The sequence below is a fragment of the Rattus rattus genome, chromosome X (genome assembly GCF_011064425.1).
Source record: "Rattus rattus isolate New Zealand chromosome X, Rrattus_CSIRO_v1, whole genome shotgun sequence".
Taxonomy (NCBI): domain Eukaryota; kingdom Metazoa; phylum Chordata; class Mammalia; order Rodentia; family Muridae; genus Rattus; species Rattus rattus.
This window is the reverse complement of record NC_046172.1, coordinates 20,099,812-20,118,592: the sequence shown is the minus strand read 5'-3', so window position 1 is coordinate 20,118,592 and position 18,781 is coordinate 20,099,812. Positions and strand designations below refer to the sequence as shown.

The window sequence follows — 18,781 nt, the reverse complement described above, 5'->3', positions numbered from 1 at the left end:
TTGAATGTGGGGAGCCTCGGGGGTTGGTAGTCTAAAGACGGGAGTAAAGACGGGAGTTGGTAGTCTAAAGACTCGAGTGGACTTGTTCTGCCTTTTTGGATTTTCAGGTGTAAACAACAACATGTAATTCCAGGGGTGTATTAGGGGTGAATTTCCTTACACTGTTGGGGTTCATAGAAATGAGTATCTCTAAGGTCTACTGGAATGGAATTGGGTGGAAAGCAAGAACTGAAGGTAAAAAAAACATTGAATTAACTTGCTTCTCACGTTAGGAAGCATTTACAGTTCTATGTCAAAATACTCAGTTCTTGTCATGGTATTCCTGATAAAGTTCTTCCTTACAGGTTCCCATTTCCCAGCATTTGTATTAGTCCATTGAGGCTCTCTTTCCACCTACTGTGAAGCCTCCTAGCCTATGATACTTCTTCAGGTGCTGGCTTTCTTTTGGCCTGTGATTCTAAGCTGCTTCTGCACTCCTTCCTGCCACCTAGCCTTTGGCATCTACTTTCTTACAGCTGCTCACCATCTTACTTTTGGTATCTTCCACTTTGCTTTGTTATAGCTTACAAGGGAGAACTCAGTCCGGGTCACCTGCCAACCCTAAAGCACAGAAATGTTTCAATTACCAAGAATTGTCTGTAGAGGTGGGATGATCTTGTGCATCTGGAACTCATCAACTCCTTCCTCCTCCCTTCTCTAGGCATCACTGGATTGTCCCTTGTGTTTCTGCCAACAGAATCAAGACCTGCACAGCCTGTTCTGGATAGTTTGCAAAACTGTGTGGGTGGCCTCTGTGCTCTTGTCTTCTTCTGCAGTTTATCCATTAGGATATCCGTCTGTCCAGCTCAGATAGACACCCCATTCCTGTAGAGCTCTCAGCACTACAGCCAAGCCCCCCATTGTCCTTGACATGTTTTCTCTTGCATATCCATGGCTCAAGAATTTCCCAAGGGCACAGACCCTCACCCTAGCAGCATCTGACTGCTCCTTGAAATCCTCCTCACCCTTCTTTAGCTCTTGTTCTCCCCAGTAGTCATACTCTTCCTGTTAGTATGCCTCCCATCCTGCAATGTATTATGCAGGAGACTTTTTTCTTTTAATTATTTATTTTTGATATTATAGTATAATGATATCATCTTACCTTTCCCTTTTCTCCCTCCAGGCCCTTTCATATACCCTTCTTTCTTACACACTAACTCATATTCTCATTGTCATTATTGACCATACACACACACACACACACACACACACACACGCTCTCATACTCACTCACTCACTCACTCACTCACTCACTCACTCACTCACTCAAAAATGTCAGCTGCCCAGTCTGTATAGTGTTACTTTTATGTATGTTTTGAGGACCAAGTTTTGGTATGAATGACCAGTAGGTGTTCTCATCTCACCTCATCAGCTTTTCGTAGTTGCCTGTAGTTCTTTTGCAGCATTAAGGTCTCCTGGGCATTCCCTGTTCACTTTGGCATGCCTATTCTGGTTGTTTTCTTCAGTTCATGTTTAGGCACTCACAGTAGTGAGACTGTATGGGTGTACCTTCTAACATTCGTAGGAGACACAGTCCCACAGCACAGTCTATGACCCTGTGGTTCTAACAATTGTTTCCTGTATCAATTGTGGCTGGGCACCACAAGTCTCCATTCTGATGAGGGGTAGTTTTCTTTAGTGATCTGTCATGAAGAGCTATTTCATTTATGTGGCCTGAGGACTGTTCTGCTCAGTGGGTATAAGGAAAATATTTAGAATGCCATTAGGGACTATGTTTGGTAAACAGGCAGGTAGTGACTCTATTCCAAATTTTCTTAATATATCTATCTATCCCTGGGTAGTTTGCTAGGTTTCCTGCACTAGGCATGTTTCCTGTCCTTTGAGAAGTCCGGACAGCTGAGTAAAGAGCTAGAGGTTAACACCAAGGCATGTGTGCCACTAGTGCCCCTTTAGGTTTAATGTACCCTGCTGATCATTGTGGTGGCTCACAGGCATCACAGCTGGGTAGGACTGTTGGTTGCTTCCCTCATTTGGAAACTTGTCCTCATGAAGGACAATCCTCATGAAAGCTAATCCTCCAGGAGAAAGAGTTCAGGTCAGTTCCAGCTGGGGCGCCATTGTGGATGTGATGAGATTCGTGCTCGGTTAGTAAACACTTAAGCAACTGTTGGGATTGGTTGGGTCTTGGCAGGACATGTTGCCTGTCCAGCATTCTCCCACAAATTCAGCCAGGTAAAGAATTCCTATTCCTGCACAAACATCATGACCAAGGTGCAAATTGGGGAGGAAAGGATTTATTCAGATTACAACTCATCATTGCTGTTCATCACCAAAGGAAGTCAGGACTGGAACTCAAGCAGGGCAGGAAGCAGGAGCTGATGCAGAGGCCATGGAGGGATGTTACTTACTGGCTTGCTTCTGCTGGCTTGTTCAGCTTGCTTTCTTATAGAACCCAAGATTACCAACCCAGGGATGGCACCACCCACAATGGGCTGGGTCCTCCACCCTTGATCACTAATGGAGAAAATGTCTTGCAGCTGGATCTCCTTGGAAGCATTTCCTCAAGGGAGCTCCTTTCTCTGTAATAACTCAGCTTGTGTCAGGTGATACAAAACTTCCCAGTACAGTGTTAAATTGTGTTCAAAGTGCAGAGTGTCAGGACTGGGCTTTGTGTGTTTGGAAGAATGTCTCAGCAGTTGGGAATATGAACTTCTGTTTCAGAGCACCTCACATATCTATTGGTTGGTTCCCATCCACCCATAACTCCAGTTAGAGAGCAACCAGCACCCTCTGTCTGCAGAGGCTCCTCCTTACATGGTGCATATAGCATAAACCCAGACACACACAAAAGCAGTCAGTCTTTTTGTTTGTGTTTGGTTTTTGAGACTGGGTTATTCTATGTACCCCTGGCTGTCTTGGACTTCAGACATCTGGTTGCCTCTGCCTCTTCCTCTGCCTCCCAGTGCTAGGACTGAAGGCCTGTACCTCATGGCATGACAAATAAATCATTTTGTTCCCTTTTCTATTTTTCCTTTTTAAGGTGTGAGCTTTGTACTTGAGCAGGCATTCTGAAGAGATGTTTCTAAGAGCAGTCAGGACATGCTAAGAAACAGCTGTGTCTATGAAGATTTGTTCAACCTAGAAGCATTTCAGGTCTTTGTATTCTGGCAAAAGAACTTGTCTTTCTGAAAGTTAGGTGTAGGAATGTGTAAATGTTTATGTTACAAAGAGCAGTGTAGGCAGTGAAAACACACACCTTTCAATCAAGCAATAAACAAATTACCAGTTAGTCCCACACATGAACATGTCTTTAATTCAAGAATTCTTTCTGAAGTTCATTCTCTTAGAACATTAGAGCCCAGACTTTATGACTGGGAGGACTTGATTAGATTAAGATTGATTTTGGATCCAGAAAAAAATTGTAGACTGTCTTTGCTACTTTGAAGCATACTAAACACTCTTCCCAAGGTCTTGTTTCCAGCCACATAGTTCTTTTCTCTAATCCTCCTGTTGAGGTGAGGGGGAACTGAGTCTCAACAGAGATTTTCATTGGCATTGCAGCAGCATTGTTTGTTTAGTGACTTACAAAAGGAATCTTTCTTTGTCTATAAATCATTTGCTGTACATGAGATGCAAAGTGAAGGTTTCAGCAAAATGAAATAGTGGTTTCCCATCTCAAGGTTTGAATAAGGATCACCTCTATAGCTCATGGATTTAAGTGCTTGATCCTCAGTTACTAAATCTGTTTGGGAAGGATTAGGACGTGTGTGGTCTTGTCAGAGGACATGTATCATTGATGGTGGGCTTTGAGGTCTCATAGGCCCTTGCCATACCATTCCTATTTAGCCGCTCTCTCTCTCTCTCTCTCTCTCTCTCTCCTCCCTCCCTCCCCCTCCCTCCCTCCCTCCCTCCCCTCCTCCCTCCCCTCCCTGCCCCCAGCCCCCACCTCTGCTTCATGGTTGTGCCTCAAGTTCTAAACTCTCAGTACCTGTTCAAGTGCCATGCCAGCCTTTCTGCTGCTACATACACACTGTGGTGGTCTTGGTGTCGAACTGCCCACCATGGTGATCTTGATGTCTAACTACCCACCATGGTAGTCTTGGTGTGTACCTACACTCTGCATCTATAGATCTCAAATAACTCTTCTATAAGCTGCCTCCATCAAAGTGCATTCAGAACAATAGAAAGTAACTAAGGCAACATAAAGATACTTTTTCAGTGAATTATTCCTGTTGACGTGTACAAACTACACGTCAAAATTTCCAAACTGCTTGGGTAATACAGAATCCCATGAGAAATCAGGAAGCACAACTTTTCAGCCTTGTTAGCGACTGGAGCCCCGGAGACCCTATTTAATTAGTAGATGTTCTTTGATTTAGATTGATTAAATTTAATATTGATTTCTGTCTTTGTCACTTTTTTCTTCTTGTCTGTCTGTCTGCCTGCCTGCCTGCCTGTCTACCTGCCGTAAGCCTGTCTGCCTGTCTGTCTCTGTATATTGGCAGGTTCTTCATACATAGCTGGGGTGGGCCTGGAACTCAGTATGTAATCCAGACTGGCTTCTAGATCCTCCTATCTCAGCCTCCCACATGCTGCAAGCACAGGTATGTGCTCACATGCCCTGCAAGTAACTTCTCTTATAAAAACCATTTTGTGATTGTGATCATCTCTATTCAAGATGCTGAAGTTGTAGTGATGTCTCTATACTACAGACTTACAATTGTTATGTTTCAATCAGCTATTGGAGGCTGGTCATGCACTCTTCCTCACAGTGATTCTGAAGAATTTCTTTCTGGACTATGAGGTTTCCTATAAGATGTCACAGGCAGAGTCTCAATTGGTTCAATTTAAACTGGCTCTCTTGCTAAAGAAGGACATGACCTTGACATTCTGATCTTCCTAGTCCACCTGGCTTTGTAAGAGTGCTGCTCAGTACCTGGTGTGCTGGGTGTTTGAACACAGTCCTCTTGTGTGCTGGGAAAGCTCTCTACCAATGTTACTGTGTCCTCAGCCCTTACTGACTATACCCCTCATCATATATTATCATCTTCACAACACAGAGTGCAAACCAAATATGCTGTCATTTGTAATGATTCCTCCCATGGCCATATTGTTCAGAATATAGTCCAGAAAAAAAATCCAAAAAACAAAAACAAAAACAAAACAAGCCAGGAAATCTATAAGGGAACCCAGAATGTGTACGAGGTGGTTTCTTCCAATGTGTTATCTTACATGGTCTGAGTATTTGTAAGTAAAACATATGGTAATAGTGCTACATGTAGAAATAAGTAAATAAATAAATGTAGTGCTACACGTAGAATTTTGCTGTAGGACTTATAAGGGATATTCATTCTCTAGTTTCTTCTGAAACCACTTTCACACATGTAGGTAGCCCTTAAATCCACTGATACCCATTTCCCAGACTCACACATAGGTTCTTTGGCTTCAGTGTCTCTCATAGCCAGTCTCGGAATGCATGAGTCTCATTGCATGAATACTGTTATTTGATACTTGTAGGTGATGTACTGAGCTGAGGAGCTTCACATGACCTGAGAATAGTGACATGTCTTTGTTTCAGTCATTATTAAAGCTACCTTTGGGACTGATGGATATCGAAGTCATAAAAACCAATATTATTCAATATTTTAATTAGATTGCATTCCTTGTGATCACATCCTCTTGCTTTCATAGTCCTCTGATGAGAGAAAGACATTGATGTGTATGTAAGAATGAGCGTGTGTTCCTGTACCTAAAGGTATGGAACCCAAGGTCCCAAGCATGCTAGGAAATCATTCTAGTATCCCTAGTCTACATCCCTGGTCTACAGAATTCCAGAATATGACTCTGTTTTTGAGACCTCACATAATATGGCCAATATGTCAGAGTGAAGTTATTTTAAGAAAAGACAATTTTAAGAGGAAACACAAAAACACATTACAATAAGCAAACAAATAGGAAACCAATGGATATTAGTCATCAGAAATGCTGATCTGTCACTTATAGCTTTTGTTAGAAATATCAAAGACATTTCAAGATACGAGAGGAGCCTTGAATTGCTGTAGGAGGAGCACATCTGTCTGTTCTCACAGATAAGTAGGGAAAGATCCACTATTTGTAGGTGGCATGTTTGCCTTTATATCAATGATGGAGTATTTCCAATGTTTCTTTGTCACATTGGCACTTGGAATTGCATTCATCTTACTTGCTTTGGGCCCAATCTCTACCCCAGTTGGCAGAAGTGATTGCTGCTTGATCACAGAAGATGGGAACTTCTCTGAAGCAGGTAATTGGAATGCATGGTACAAGCTGAGCCAACAGATATGTGCAGAGATTTGAAAGTCCCTGTTTGAACCTGCTTGCAAACACTTCCCACAGGACTGGCCTTTGGGCCCAATGAGACCTCTTCCTGTTCTGTCAAATGGAACTGTGTAAACCCTCTTCACCAATGAGGCGGCTATCAGAGAATGGTGCCCAAATGAGTTGCATAGTAGTGACTGTGAGTCTTTTGTGAGCTATGATGCCAGTATACTAGCTACTGACCGTGTGTCTCTAATAGCCATCCTCCTTCTGTCTTTTTCTTCAGTCGACAAGCAGTGACAATAGAAGGAACCAAACCAACATCAATAATCCTAACCGTGAGAAATTTGAAGAACAGCTTAAACCAGGCACTTTTAGACTAGACTCCGTATCCTGGGTTCTCCAAGAGGAGGACTATGAAATGTGCCAAGGACCAAGATCCTTACTAGCATATTAACAACATCTTGAAGGGCTCATTTCTACGGCCTCCAGCAGGAGACACTCTCTCGACATGAGGCCTAGGCATCCTTCTTTTTGTTTATAAAATCAAAATAGCATTCCTTGTCGGTCTTTAGCTTTGTCTATGTATTTTGCAGTAAAAAGGTCAATAGGCGTTATTTGTTTGCTGTTTTTGCTCCCTACTACAATCTCAAAGGTCATTCACTGACAGTTTGATGCGTCCCCCTGTCCGTCTGTGTCTTATTCGTGTTAAAATAGCAGCAGGGACTTCTCCTGAGACTAGATGGATTATAGGTCCAATTCAGGTTGGTTTCCAAAGTTGCTCATTTAGGGTGTCCCGTTAAATGTTGTTTTAAAAAAGTGATTTTCTTTATTTTGAAAATGTAGTGGCTGAAGTTTATTATTATTGTTTCCTTGAGGCGTGAAACGAACAATGGAGAACCCAACGCCAAACCGGTAATGAGCATTTGGCAAGATAAACCATGGGTGGTATGTTCTCTTTCTGATAGCCAATCGAACAGTCTTGGAAGGAAACATCTCTGAAATCCTTTTCTCCCTATACTGGTGCAAATGTCAGCCCATTTGGAAGCATGAACTTGAAGCCTGTGTCTGTAGTAACTGCATTCTTTGTATTCCAAGGAAAGCCTTATTTCCTTTCTCCTGTGTCCGAACTTGTGACAACTTCTTATAATTCAGAGAAGTGCATAGCAATGCTGTCTCTAGCTAATTTGAATATTCTTCCTTCTGTATTTGTCTCTTATTCTATCTATTGTCTAATGTACGATAAAATCTAAACTGTTACAAAATGATATCTGTCTTGAGAAGGTATTGTAAAAGCTGGGTTGGTGACTGTCACTTGTCTAGTGAATCATTCACGGAAGGAGAGCTCTCAAATTATCATAATCCATGCAGAGGTGTAGAGACTGGATAGGGCAGTAGAACATTGCTTACCTAACCTATAGCACCAACCTCAGAATATAGCAAAGCTAAATGGGAACATTAATGTGGCTTTGAGTGGGTGAGCTGAGGTACAATTTGAAGAAGCAGGCATTGCCCTTGGTGACAGATCTTTCATGGTGGGTGCCCATATTGAGCAGCCAGACCAACATGTCAGCACATAATGGCCACCATATAACCAATCAAGGGACCCGAAGGTATCAGACCTTGTGTCCTGTGGCTGTGGGTCTACAACTGTTTTTACATTTTACTGAAAAGAATGGCCTCCAACTGCTTTGGCAGAGTCTCTGCAAATGAACTCCATGCTCTACACAGTTTTGTAATTGCCATTGACTCCAAAGTCAGAGTCAAGTCTTCAGGTGAAGACGTGAGCCTTTTTGACAGGGGACAGTGAACCAGGCCATGGGTAACATTTTCTCTGTAGCAGGAAGTGAACAACAAATAAATAAAGAGGAAAGCTATATAAATCTGAACTGCATTCACCCATTCTGGCATCCGCAGAGCACAGGGCGGTGGATCTCCCCAGGCAATATACCATGTGTAAAACCATAGTCATAAAAAATTTGAGATGTCTTGGTGGTAAACATGCCCACCAAAGTAGCCTGACAACCTGGGTATATCCCTAGCACCCATACTGGTGTAAATCTCTCTCTCTCTCTCTCTCTCTCCTCTCTCTCTCTCTCTCTCTCTCTCTCTCTCCTCCCACTCCCTCAAATCCTCCCTCCCTCCCTCTCTCCTCCTCCTCCTCTCTTCCCTCTCCTCCTCATCTACTAACGTAGCAGACTTTCTGTGTAGGCAGGATAGCATGACCACAAGAAAGTTCACATGCTTAGCCTCCCCTATGCTAAATGGAATCCCATTGTCATTTTATCTGGCCTTTCTTAAAATGTATTTCTATTTTTGAAGTCAGGGTATTACCATGTGACCATACTGCAAGTCTAGTGCCTCTGTACCTCTAGCTTGCCTTAAACTCATACAAATCTTCCTCCTTCAGCAGTATAAATCTCTTATCCTAGTCAATACAATATGTCATCCCCTTACTGCCTTGTAAAACTCCTTTAACCTTATAAACAGCCTATCTCCTAAAAGATCTCAATTTTGATTAGAGAGATGGAGCTTTGCTCATCACAACTCCCCCCCTCCAAAGTACAAGTTGTTCTTAGTATAGCAAGGGAAAGAAGGGGTTCTTTCCACCGAAGAATCAAGTACATGGAACAAGGAAAGAATCTTTCATCAAAGGAGAGATAGGGTTTGCAGGGAGTAAGGACTTAACTTACCTCTAGGGACAACCTACTATTTGCTATGACCCCATCACCTCCATACCTCACCCCTTTATATAGAAGAAGTGTGAGCTTTGCAAGTTGCACGCAGCAAGGGGACCTTATATCCAGTCTTCTGCCTGCCCCATGAGGTCCTAAAGGAGGTGACAGGAGTCCAAGATGAGCTTAAGGCACCTAAGTGTTGAGAAGTAATACCAGACTTGAGGTTTTTTCCACTTTGTCCAACCTCCCTATCCTCCACTACAAATTGGCTTTTTCAGTCATAGCAGGTTTGAGTCTAGAAGCTAGAGCTGGAAGTACCCTTTCATTGGCATTGCGCATCTTGGCACTGATTGAGCTCAGTGAGACCTTCACAAGTATAAGAACATTCCATAGATCTAGAACCTCAGGAACTTCTTTGTCTCCTATATGACTTGCCACTCTCCTTTTTACCTCTGTACTCTGCCCATTCTTTCTCTCCATCTATTTTTTCTCACTACTCTCTCTCCCTTCATCTTCAAGTCAAGAACTCTGACCTGGATTCCCTGTTCTTCCGATGGCCTTTCATCCACAGTTACTACTTGATACAGGGGCTCTTCAGCACCTCTACCAATGATGTCTTTGTCTTTTCATGGCTTTAGATAAGAGATATGACTTGTCTCAAAGTAAATAAGAAGGAATTTGAGGGACCAACTGTCTGGTGGCCATGTTGTAGCCACTGAATGACTGCTGGACCGTCTTAAGGAGCCACCAAGTTGCTTTTGTGCCTGTGTATTTCTCCCAGAATGGCATATCAATGCCTCACTGTAGAGTTCCTCAGCTGTCCTCTGTGAATTCTCCCCTTGGACACTGGCAGATGGTATTGGGTTCAACTGTGATTTTTGCTTGAGAAGATTCAGATTCACCTGGATGATATATATCACAGCCCTTTATCTACCTGACCACAACACAGAACAGCCTGAAGCAAAGATCACTTTGGACCCTTATCAAACCTTAGATGTTGAAGGATTTTCTGAACTTTTGTCCCATCTTCTACATCATCATCATATGCCCATTTCCCATGAGAGCAGTGTAAACATATTGATTGTGTCCCCACCAGTAGGGCAGCTGACTCTGATTACAGACTGCTCTGCATCTTGGCACTAATTGTGGCAAACTGTGGCCAGCATGACCTCTGAAAGGAATAAATAATCACATGAACCAAGACTTGAGGTGGAAAGGAAGCACTCTTTCCAACATGTGCTTCTCTCAGACATAACAACTTTGTATTGTTTAAAGTTCTTAAGAGGTATGATGGTGACGGGAAGCATAATCAACACACAACTTCTTGTCTTTAAAAGAGGTCCATTACTGGTACAGTCATGACTGACTGGCCTTTACCACAGAGGTTGTCACTGCATTTTTGTACATGAGTTTTTCTGTGACAGACAACATAAGAATTAGTTGCCAATTCTCAAGCCACCATGGGGCATACCAGGCAAATGATGCTTAAGATGAAGAGCAGAGAATTGATGGATGTCTCCTGGGAGAAAGAGTACTGTGTTTATTTCTTCTCTTGGAAGGGAAGAGGTCCATGTTGAACCAGGAGGATCCAAGCTCTAATCTAAGCTAGGGGGAGTTCAAGGACAGCCAGTGTCCTGTTTGAGCCTATGTTGAAAAAAAGTCAAAAATCAAGGTTGGAAATGTAAGTCCGGTGGTGGCATATCCCTGCCATGTCCCAGGTTGATACTCATACAGACAAGAAGTAAACATGCAAATACTGCAAGAAACACATTTCAGTTGTCCCATCACTGGATTAGAATCATTCTTTGTCTCTCAGGAGTCAATACAGTATGACATCAGACTGGTTCTTTCTACTGAGTGGGAAGATACAAAGTGAACAAACAAGCTGGTAAGTTACTGGGAAACTGAACCATTCATCACATAATCCTTAGGCAGCTTCCTCTTTATAAAAGTAGGTATAATTGTCCTGCTTCGACTAACTGGGCATGACCTTGCCACCACTCTTACTTTTTTGGTTGTGAGCCTAGCCATTAACAGCTGAGTCATCTCTCGAGCCCAGCCACCTCTTCTTCGCCTGGGTCAGTCTTGATCTAGGTTCCACAGGCCTTCACTTGGTGATGTGAGCTTGACACATCATGATGCTTCATAGTTCTCTGGCCTCAGAATTTATATTTACTTCCTGGGAACAGTATCCTGCAATGATTAGCAGCATCAGCCATAAGGGGGGACTGTGTGCAGTATGATACTGTTAATGGGTCTATTCACCATAAGGGTCCTTCCAATACTATTGCTATACAGGTAGACTTTAAGGACATTTAAAAAGATGCTCATAAAGCTGCACCCCTGATTACAACACATTTTTCCATCCATGCATCTAGACATGTCAGTGACACAGTCTGAAACTACCATGAGGATCCCCTTTCTATGTTGGCATCATCAGAGGGAAAATGAATTAGGAAGGCATCAGCCTAGTTAACCTCCAACTTGAACTCTGATTTCAAGAGGCAGACATACACACGAGGTGTGAGGCAAGAACACTGCCTAAGCAGCTGTTATTGGCACATGGGCCATGGCACTTCACATTGAAGCATGCAATAGTTGGAGGCAAGTTTTGAGGGTATTTAAACTGGGGTCCAGAGATATGCTTTCTCTGTTTCCTTGGATGAATTCATTTTGTCAAAATCTGCTGTTCCCAGGGTCTATAAAAAGCCCTAAACTGTAGTCTTCCCATTGTCTTGAAACCATTTTTCAAAACGTTTATCAGAGTTTTAAAAAGGAGCTTCTCCAGATCTAGTGTAGTAAGGCATTTCCCCTCCCCCTCCTTTCTTAGTCAGAATATCCTCATTCCTGTCAAGAAAGGTATAGATTTTGCAGAGAACAAAGAATCTACTAGTGAGCAAGTAGTCCCCAACATTGGGAGAGCCATGTTCGAAACATTGAGATCAAGACTTAGGCATCTTGATAGGTTTTAAGGACAGGCAAATTGATATGAATTTGCCCATCTCCAGGCATTGGGAAGTCAAGACAAAAGGACCAGATGTTGGAGGTAGGCCTTGGCTTCATGATGAGAATCAGTCCATTGGCAAATTTTGTACATATGTAGTTTGCATCTGAGAATAGGTAAGTGTGTAGGACACACACACACACACACACACACACACACACACACACAATGCGAAAGACACATACATTCCCATCTATGCATATTCAATAGGTACAGTGTCCACTTCCTCTAATTCCCAAGGTGCCAGATGCAGAAATGTGACTATGCTTCTGAGAGGGTTTTGTGCTATGTACTGAGTTCCAGTCCAAGCTACACTAAAAGTGAAGCCTGAACTTAATATTAAAAAGAAATAACATAAGGAAAAGATAATAATAATGTTTAGTAATAAAGAATCTATCTTTTCTGACCACAGAATAATGAGTTACTTTGAGGACATATTATGCTTTAAGATTGGAGAAGATTCAGTGTGTGGCAGAGTAGTTGACTTAATCAAGGGAAGTACATGAAGGTCATTCACATATTCTACAAGGCCACAGAAGTTCCATTATCTTACTCAGACAGTTTTTGCCAATACCAGGCTTCCAGGATAGGGTAACAACTGTTGAAGGCAAGAGAACTGTGGGTCATTAGGACATGACTCTTGGACTAAGGGGCAAGACTGAGATAGGACTATGCTGCAACATTGCGTTTCTTAAATGATGGCCTAGGTATGTGACTTACTGTATTTTACTTTCCTTTTGCCTTTCACTCAGTTTATCCAAACCATCAAACCTGGCATTTGCATTTTAGGATTCCTTGAGGCATAGTCATTGATGATCTTTTCTGTTCACTAGTGATATCCAATGCCCCAGCCCTGAGGGATATGTCTGTGCCAAGAAGGATCAAACACACCGTACCTGGCCAGCCTGGAACTCCTCTCTGCCACATGACTTATCTTCCCCCCAACCAGGTCTCCAACTGAAGATCTCAGTCCTCCCCAACATGCAGATTTCAACCACAATCTTGCTGCCCCATTAGCTATACCGCTCTCTAGCTTGCTCTTACTCCTTTGATCCACCCTCAACACATGGTCACTATGACGGTCTTTCTTAGACCACCCAACTTAGAATTTGCCCACTAAGCTGCAGCTTCACTGTTGTCCCAACAGACTGTCTCACTTACACCATTGCCTTCCCAGCCTTTGGCTTGATGAGATATGGAGGTGCCATTGAGTTCATAAAAGTGTAATTTGAGGGCATTATTTTGTTCCAAGCTTTGGAATGTTGAATGCAATTGAGTACACACGTTTATGGAAACATTGGCTAGAACCCATTTGAGATGAATAGTGCAAGATATGAGTACAAGTGAAGGGATGCCTGGCAGGAACTGAGATGCTCTCAGCTGCCTGCCATCCCCCCAACCCCCCGAAGCCTGGCCACTACTTTAAAGGTAATATGCCCAAATCCTTACCCTTTCTCCAAAAGGTTTGCTTCATCTATCAGGGTCAAGGGGAACCATTTTAGGCTCATCTGGCGGTACCCTGACCCATACCTTAGACCCTTCAACCACACTGTCCTTAACCAGAAGTCTATATTCCTCACTGTTATCCCAGAGGACCCCATTGTCCTTCTCTGAGTGGCAATGCAAAGGTTATTTCCTGAAGAGCCTTATGAAGTATCCTGTGCTTGCTCTGTTTGGTTCATGTGGTACCTGATCCTGAGAGAGAATATAGTTTTGTTTGTGCATCCAGACCAAATATTTGTGTGTGCAGCAATGACCTCGTCCAACTCTTTACCCTTTAGAAAATAAGGGATGCATGTGGATTCACAGCTCAGGCCCTAGTGCACTTGGGCTTGCCTCCGAGTATCACTTACTGAGCACAGAAAGGCATGTGAGAGCCTTCACCAAAGAGCTGCTTTCCAGTGTGGATCAGAGCCTGTCACACAACAGGGTCGATGGTGTCAGCAGTCTATCCACAAAGATGAGCTTTCACATGGGCATCCACACAAAGAAATGGCCGACCTCTCCCAATATCATACAGGAAAGTTGAGAACAGAGAGCTTTCTGCATCCCTTGTTCCCATTCAATGAAACCAGCCTCTTCCTTTGTTAAAGGTGATCACATGTTTGATGCTCACAACTCTCAGGGTTTGTCAGGTTGAGAGTTGTTGAATGGCTATCTTTCTGACAGATGGGACCTTGCAGAACTTGTGAGAAGGGTTTCTTTGCAGTACAGAGATAATGTGAGTGGACAGAGCCTGCAGCCTGGCCAGGGACTTCTTCAGGGACTGATGGAAAAGCAAAAGCTTTGTCTAGGTTAAGGGGGCAGTGGTGCATGTGCTTATGACTTTGATGGACAATGTGGAACTAGTCTCCTCCCCTCCAATCTCTTCCTCATCCCGCCTTCCCCCCTTTCAACAATGTCTTCCTCATTTTTTGTCTCCCCACCCCTCACTTGTTATGTCTCTCTGCCTTTGCATTTCCTGGTCCTCCAGCTCATGAACTTGGATATTTGACAGCTGACTTGTAGCACTGACTACTAACATTTTTTTTTAACTATCTTCTCCTTAGAAGCAGTTTCTCCACACCCATGCAGTAGCTAGCTTACCTTGATCTCCCCAAAAATGGTGACCAAGAATGAAGTGTGTCTTTCTTTGGCAGTTCCCCATGCCCTAGCAGTGTGAGGTAGCCTTCCTGAAGCTGGCTGCTCCAGCCTGCATGGTTCTGTGATTGTCTTTCCAAATTCATCTCACAAGAGCAGGAAGCAGGTTGACTGAGCAATGCCACTACACTTCTGTGTCGCCTCTCTTCCGTCTTGCATGGTCATGGAATTTTACCTACCCATGTACATGGAGGTGATCTGTGTTAGCCCTGGAGTGTCTTCTGGGTTGGACAGCACAGGGTGACAGGAAACACTGAGGTTAGTTTTACAGAAGTAGAAACACAGATGGGATGGTTTGCCCTTGGAACTGAGATATCTGCTTCGGGGAGAAAGGTCAACAGTGCTTGACATATAATTACTGGGGACACAGCTTGATTGGTCATATCCACCATGCTGCTATCTGCAGGCAGAGGTGTGACAACTATATTTCCATCCTTGAGTGACCACTGGCTTTTTGTCCTGTGTCCCTGATGCCTCCCATCCCCAGATCATTCAGACCCTCTTTTGGTTTATTCCCAGTGTTTCACCTTCCTGTTGTTCAGTGGATGAGGAGACTCCTTTGTGTAATGCAGCAGTTTGCAGCAATCAGGCATGCCTTGGGGAAGCAGTTGGCAGGTACAAGTTGAAAGGACGATGAACCTTAGTTGCAGAATGCAAAAATGAACTTCAGCAAAAATAAAGACCAAAATAGTCTTCACAGGCCAATGGATGGGTGGATCAAGAAACTTACATGGTAAAGGAGAAACCATACTAAAATGAGGACCAGTACACAGCTCTCAGTGTCATATCAGAAAATACCTGTCTGCAACTAATTTTAGGATTGGCCACTTTCAGGCTGTTGCCTAAGATCACATGTTGGCACACAGGAAGGAGCCACTCCAGAGTCAAAGTCGTCTGCCAGTATCCCTGCATTCTTATCACAAAGAGGGAGATTTGGTTCTGATTTGTACATGTCATGGAAGAGTTCATACAGGTAACTGAGCAGATTCTAGGATGGCATGCAAGCCAGTGATCAGTGAGGTTAAAAGTTAGAGATGGGCGAGCTCCCGGGGTACAACTCCTTATAAGCCCATAAAATCCTGTCCTGCAGATATATGTGAGCACTGCTATGAAGAATGGCTATCACTGTCTATACATTGCAGTAGAGTTGCCATTGAGAGTTGGGGAGAAGAGAGGTGAGAATCAGTGTGATTTACCATGTGATGATACCTTCCTCATGAGCTGTCAGACAAGATACTGCATCTGTGCCAGAGATGCTGTTGATGTACACTGCCCTGTGCTAAGCTCTCTGGACATGTATCATCTCATGTAACCCTCAGAAGAAGCCTAGGAGGTGGCCCACTTCGAAGATGAGGGACAAACAAAGTAAGATGAATAATCATGAGCTTTCTTTCTTCTCTTCTCACCTCTTGTTACAGTCTGGCTTTTCCTGGCTGCACACATCCCTACTCGCCCTCGCCTAGTTATTCCACAAGCCTCCACTTTCACTTTTCCTGTGGGACCAGGGCTCAGTGTGGCCTCCATCTCAGACTAGACCCCCATGGATCCACTGCAGAAATGGGATCCAATGTCAGTTGCTGTGCCCTCCCGCATAGCCACTGTGAAGAGCTCACAAGATGCTCCGGCAACCCCTCAGCCTTCCTCTTCAGAAAAGCTAAGCATGGGCCTCAGTGTCCTGAGCAGCAGCCCCAGCCCCAGCTCAGGTGTCCCTGCTACTCTGTCAGAGGGGCTGTTCCAGCAGCAGGCCCGGGAGAAGGCGGCTCTGTGGCAGCAGTACTGGGAGAAGCAGGGCTTTCCTCAGAGGAAGAAAGTCTTCCTGAGGCACTCGAGACGCTGGCACCGGGATCACCTGGCACCTTACCTGCTTGAAAGGGATGTCAGAGCCTTTCCCTCAGGCGATCGAGCTCAGAATCAGCTTCGATGCCAGGGCCACGTGCAGAATATTGCTGAGATGAGTGGGGAGAGGAACACAGCCCCCAACCCTCCCTCGTGGGAAATGCTGGTGCAGGGCCTCAATGGCCTCACCCTTAGCCTGGGAGCCAACAGACCGGGCCCCCTGCCAGAGGGGCCTCGGCAGCAACAGCAGCCAGAGGACTTTTGCCAGCTGGAGAGACAGCAGGAAAGCCTGAAGATGTTCCAGAGGATGCTCAAGTAGAGGATGCAAGAAGGCTGAGGTGCTGGCTCCCAAGAATAAATGTGAAAATGCATTTAGAAGGTGCTGCATCGCTATCTCGGGGGTGTGGACTCCTCTGAGGTCAAGGCAGTCCACTGCCACTGGATAAGTCCCAACACTTGTGCTATGATGGGAATTGTCCTTGGAACGATCTCAACTATCCTGCCTGTCTTTTCGCATGCCTTTTTGGATGTGGTGCTGCGTGTTAGCCTATGCAGAAGAAAACTGGATACCAGTGATCCCCAAATGCATTTGATGTGATTCATACACGGAGGTTTTGGTGTTTTTTTTTTTTCCTTAGAACTCAACACCTTTTCCACATTCTTGTTGAAAAGAGCTAGTACCACATGTATATATGTATATAGTGTGAAGCCATGGCTTCTTGATGTCAGTTTATTGAGTGTCCCCACAAGAAGGATTACTACATACCTTGTGACGCATGTGGTGGGTAGGAGAGAGGGAGAGAGATTCAATTGCAGCTTCCAGAAACTGAAGCCGGGGAATTCAGTCTTAAGGCAGCAACCCAGTGTACTGAAGTGGGTAAAGCATCCTGTGGTGTGAACCTCCATGGAAGAAGAGACGTTGTCTTCCTTAGGCATACCAAATGGTGGCTCAGTGCAGGAGTTTCCCACGTGCTTACTCAATTATTTTTGAAGCAGAAGTTGACTTGGAACTGCAGAACTATATCATCTTCCCTCCTAGTCCTACCCTCTGGCTCTTCATCTCATTAATAAGACAATTTAAGGACACTCGGGCAGGTCAGGAAAGCCGTAGTTTCCTTTAGATGAGAAGGCAAAGAGATAAGAAGCTCCAGTATGCCTGCTAGGGGCAGCATGGACAGTCTGGGGCGTGGATAAGGACTGTACTGAAGGAAGCTTGGAGTCATCATCATGGCCTCAGAAAGTGGTTAGATGTGAATGTTTGCAGGGATGTACTTTACAATCCCATCTTTTCCCGTAATGGCACTATATATAACCAAGGCCTGGGTATGCACATATTATTAACTGGAAGCTGGGGAGGGCTGTGCAGCTGTCCTTCAAGTGTTCCTTTAGTGGCCAATGACCACAAGTGGCAAGTGCTCTATCCAATTCTATTAGTGGGAGTGTTGGTGATCTGTGTGTGCTGTTGGATTTTAGTTTTGGTAAAGACTCTGAACATCGGACACATCAGTAGGGAGTGCAGAAATTAGCTCCTAGGTAGATTACCAAAGGGACAGCAATTTACCTGCCTGTGTGCCACATGGGGTTAGGGTAGCAGTGTGGGCTTGGTCAACTTTGGACTTGGCCATTGCTCCAGTTTGTTGCATAGCAACCATTCTGCAGTGGGAACATGAAATCCATGTGTGCTTAAAGGGAACGTGCTCTTAACCTTCAGGTTCATTTTATCTTGTTACTTCTGAGTGGACAGAATTACAATCCTGGGCAGCTATTCACCATAGCTTGGGAGCACTACCCATTTATAGCTTCTGATTGACAGAGGGAGCTGGTCGAGGCCTTGAAACACATCCCTGCCAATTATTCGATGCCTTGATCACTGTGTAGGTAAAGGCTGCCTGGCAAGATAGCCCTTCTCCCTGGCCATTTGGCCATGAGAAGCAGAGCCTCTTGTGTACTAGGTAACAAGGGAGCACCTTCATCCTCACATGCCCTTTGATCTGCAGGCTATGTACAGGGCATCCCTTACCCCTCTCTGACCCAAGGGGTGTGTCAGGGTGTACATGTGTATTTTAACTTTTCTGACATGGAATTGATTTGCTTTGTTTCAAGGATGAGCTACCCTCTGCTTGTACCAGATGGCGTGAAATCCCCTGTTCCAACTGTGATAGCAGGTTCTCTTCTGTGAGTGCCTGCCTCCTGTTGTTTATGTTAAGTAGAATGTCACAGTGTGGTCTTGTCAGAGACTGTGAGGTAAAGAAACTGAGCAGTGATCTCCCCTCCACTACTGGAGACAACTGGTTTGCATTACACAGTGTGAGTTTTGTAACACATT

At 44.2% G+C, this 18,781-nt stretch overlaps 1 protein-coding gene and 1 pseudogene across 2 annotated transcripts in view; both read left to right on the top strand.

The window, feature by feature from the left end:
• LOC116889040 overlaps positions 1-6,819 on the top strand; it is a 27,185-nt pseudogene extending 20,366 nt beyond the window's left edge.
• Positions 1-18,781, top strand: part of LOC116889330 (protein FAM156A/FAM156B-like) — a 23,108-nt gene extending 4,327 nt beyond the window's left edge. The window contains exons 2-3 of one of the 2 annotated variants that reach the window (XR_004386376.1): positions 16,038-17,550; positions 18,559-18,781. Coding sequence is in view for 1 of the 2 variants with exons in the window: in XM_032890448.1 (XP_032746339.1) it covers positions 16,160-16,774 (615 nt within the window). In the remaining variant the exon portion in view is untranslated. Of the gene's footprint in view, positions 1-16,037 lie in introns of both variants that reach the window. The other variant, XM_032890448.1, reaches the window with a different exon arrangement.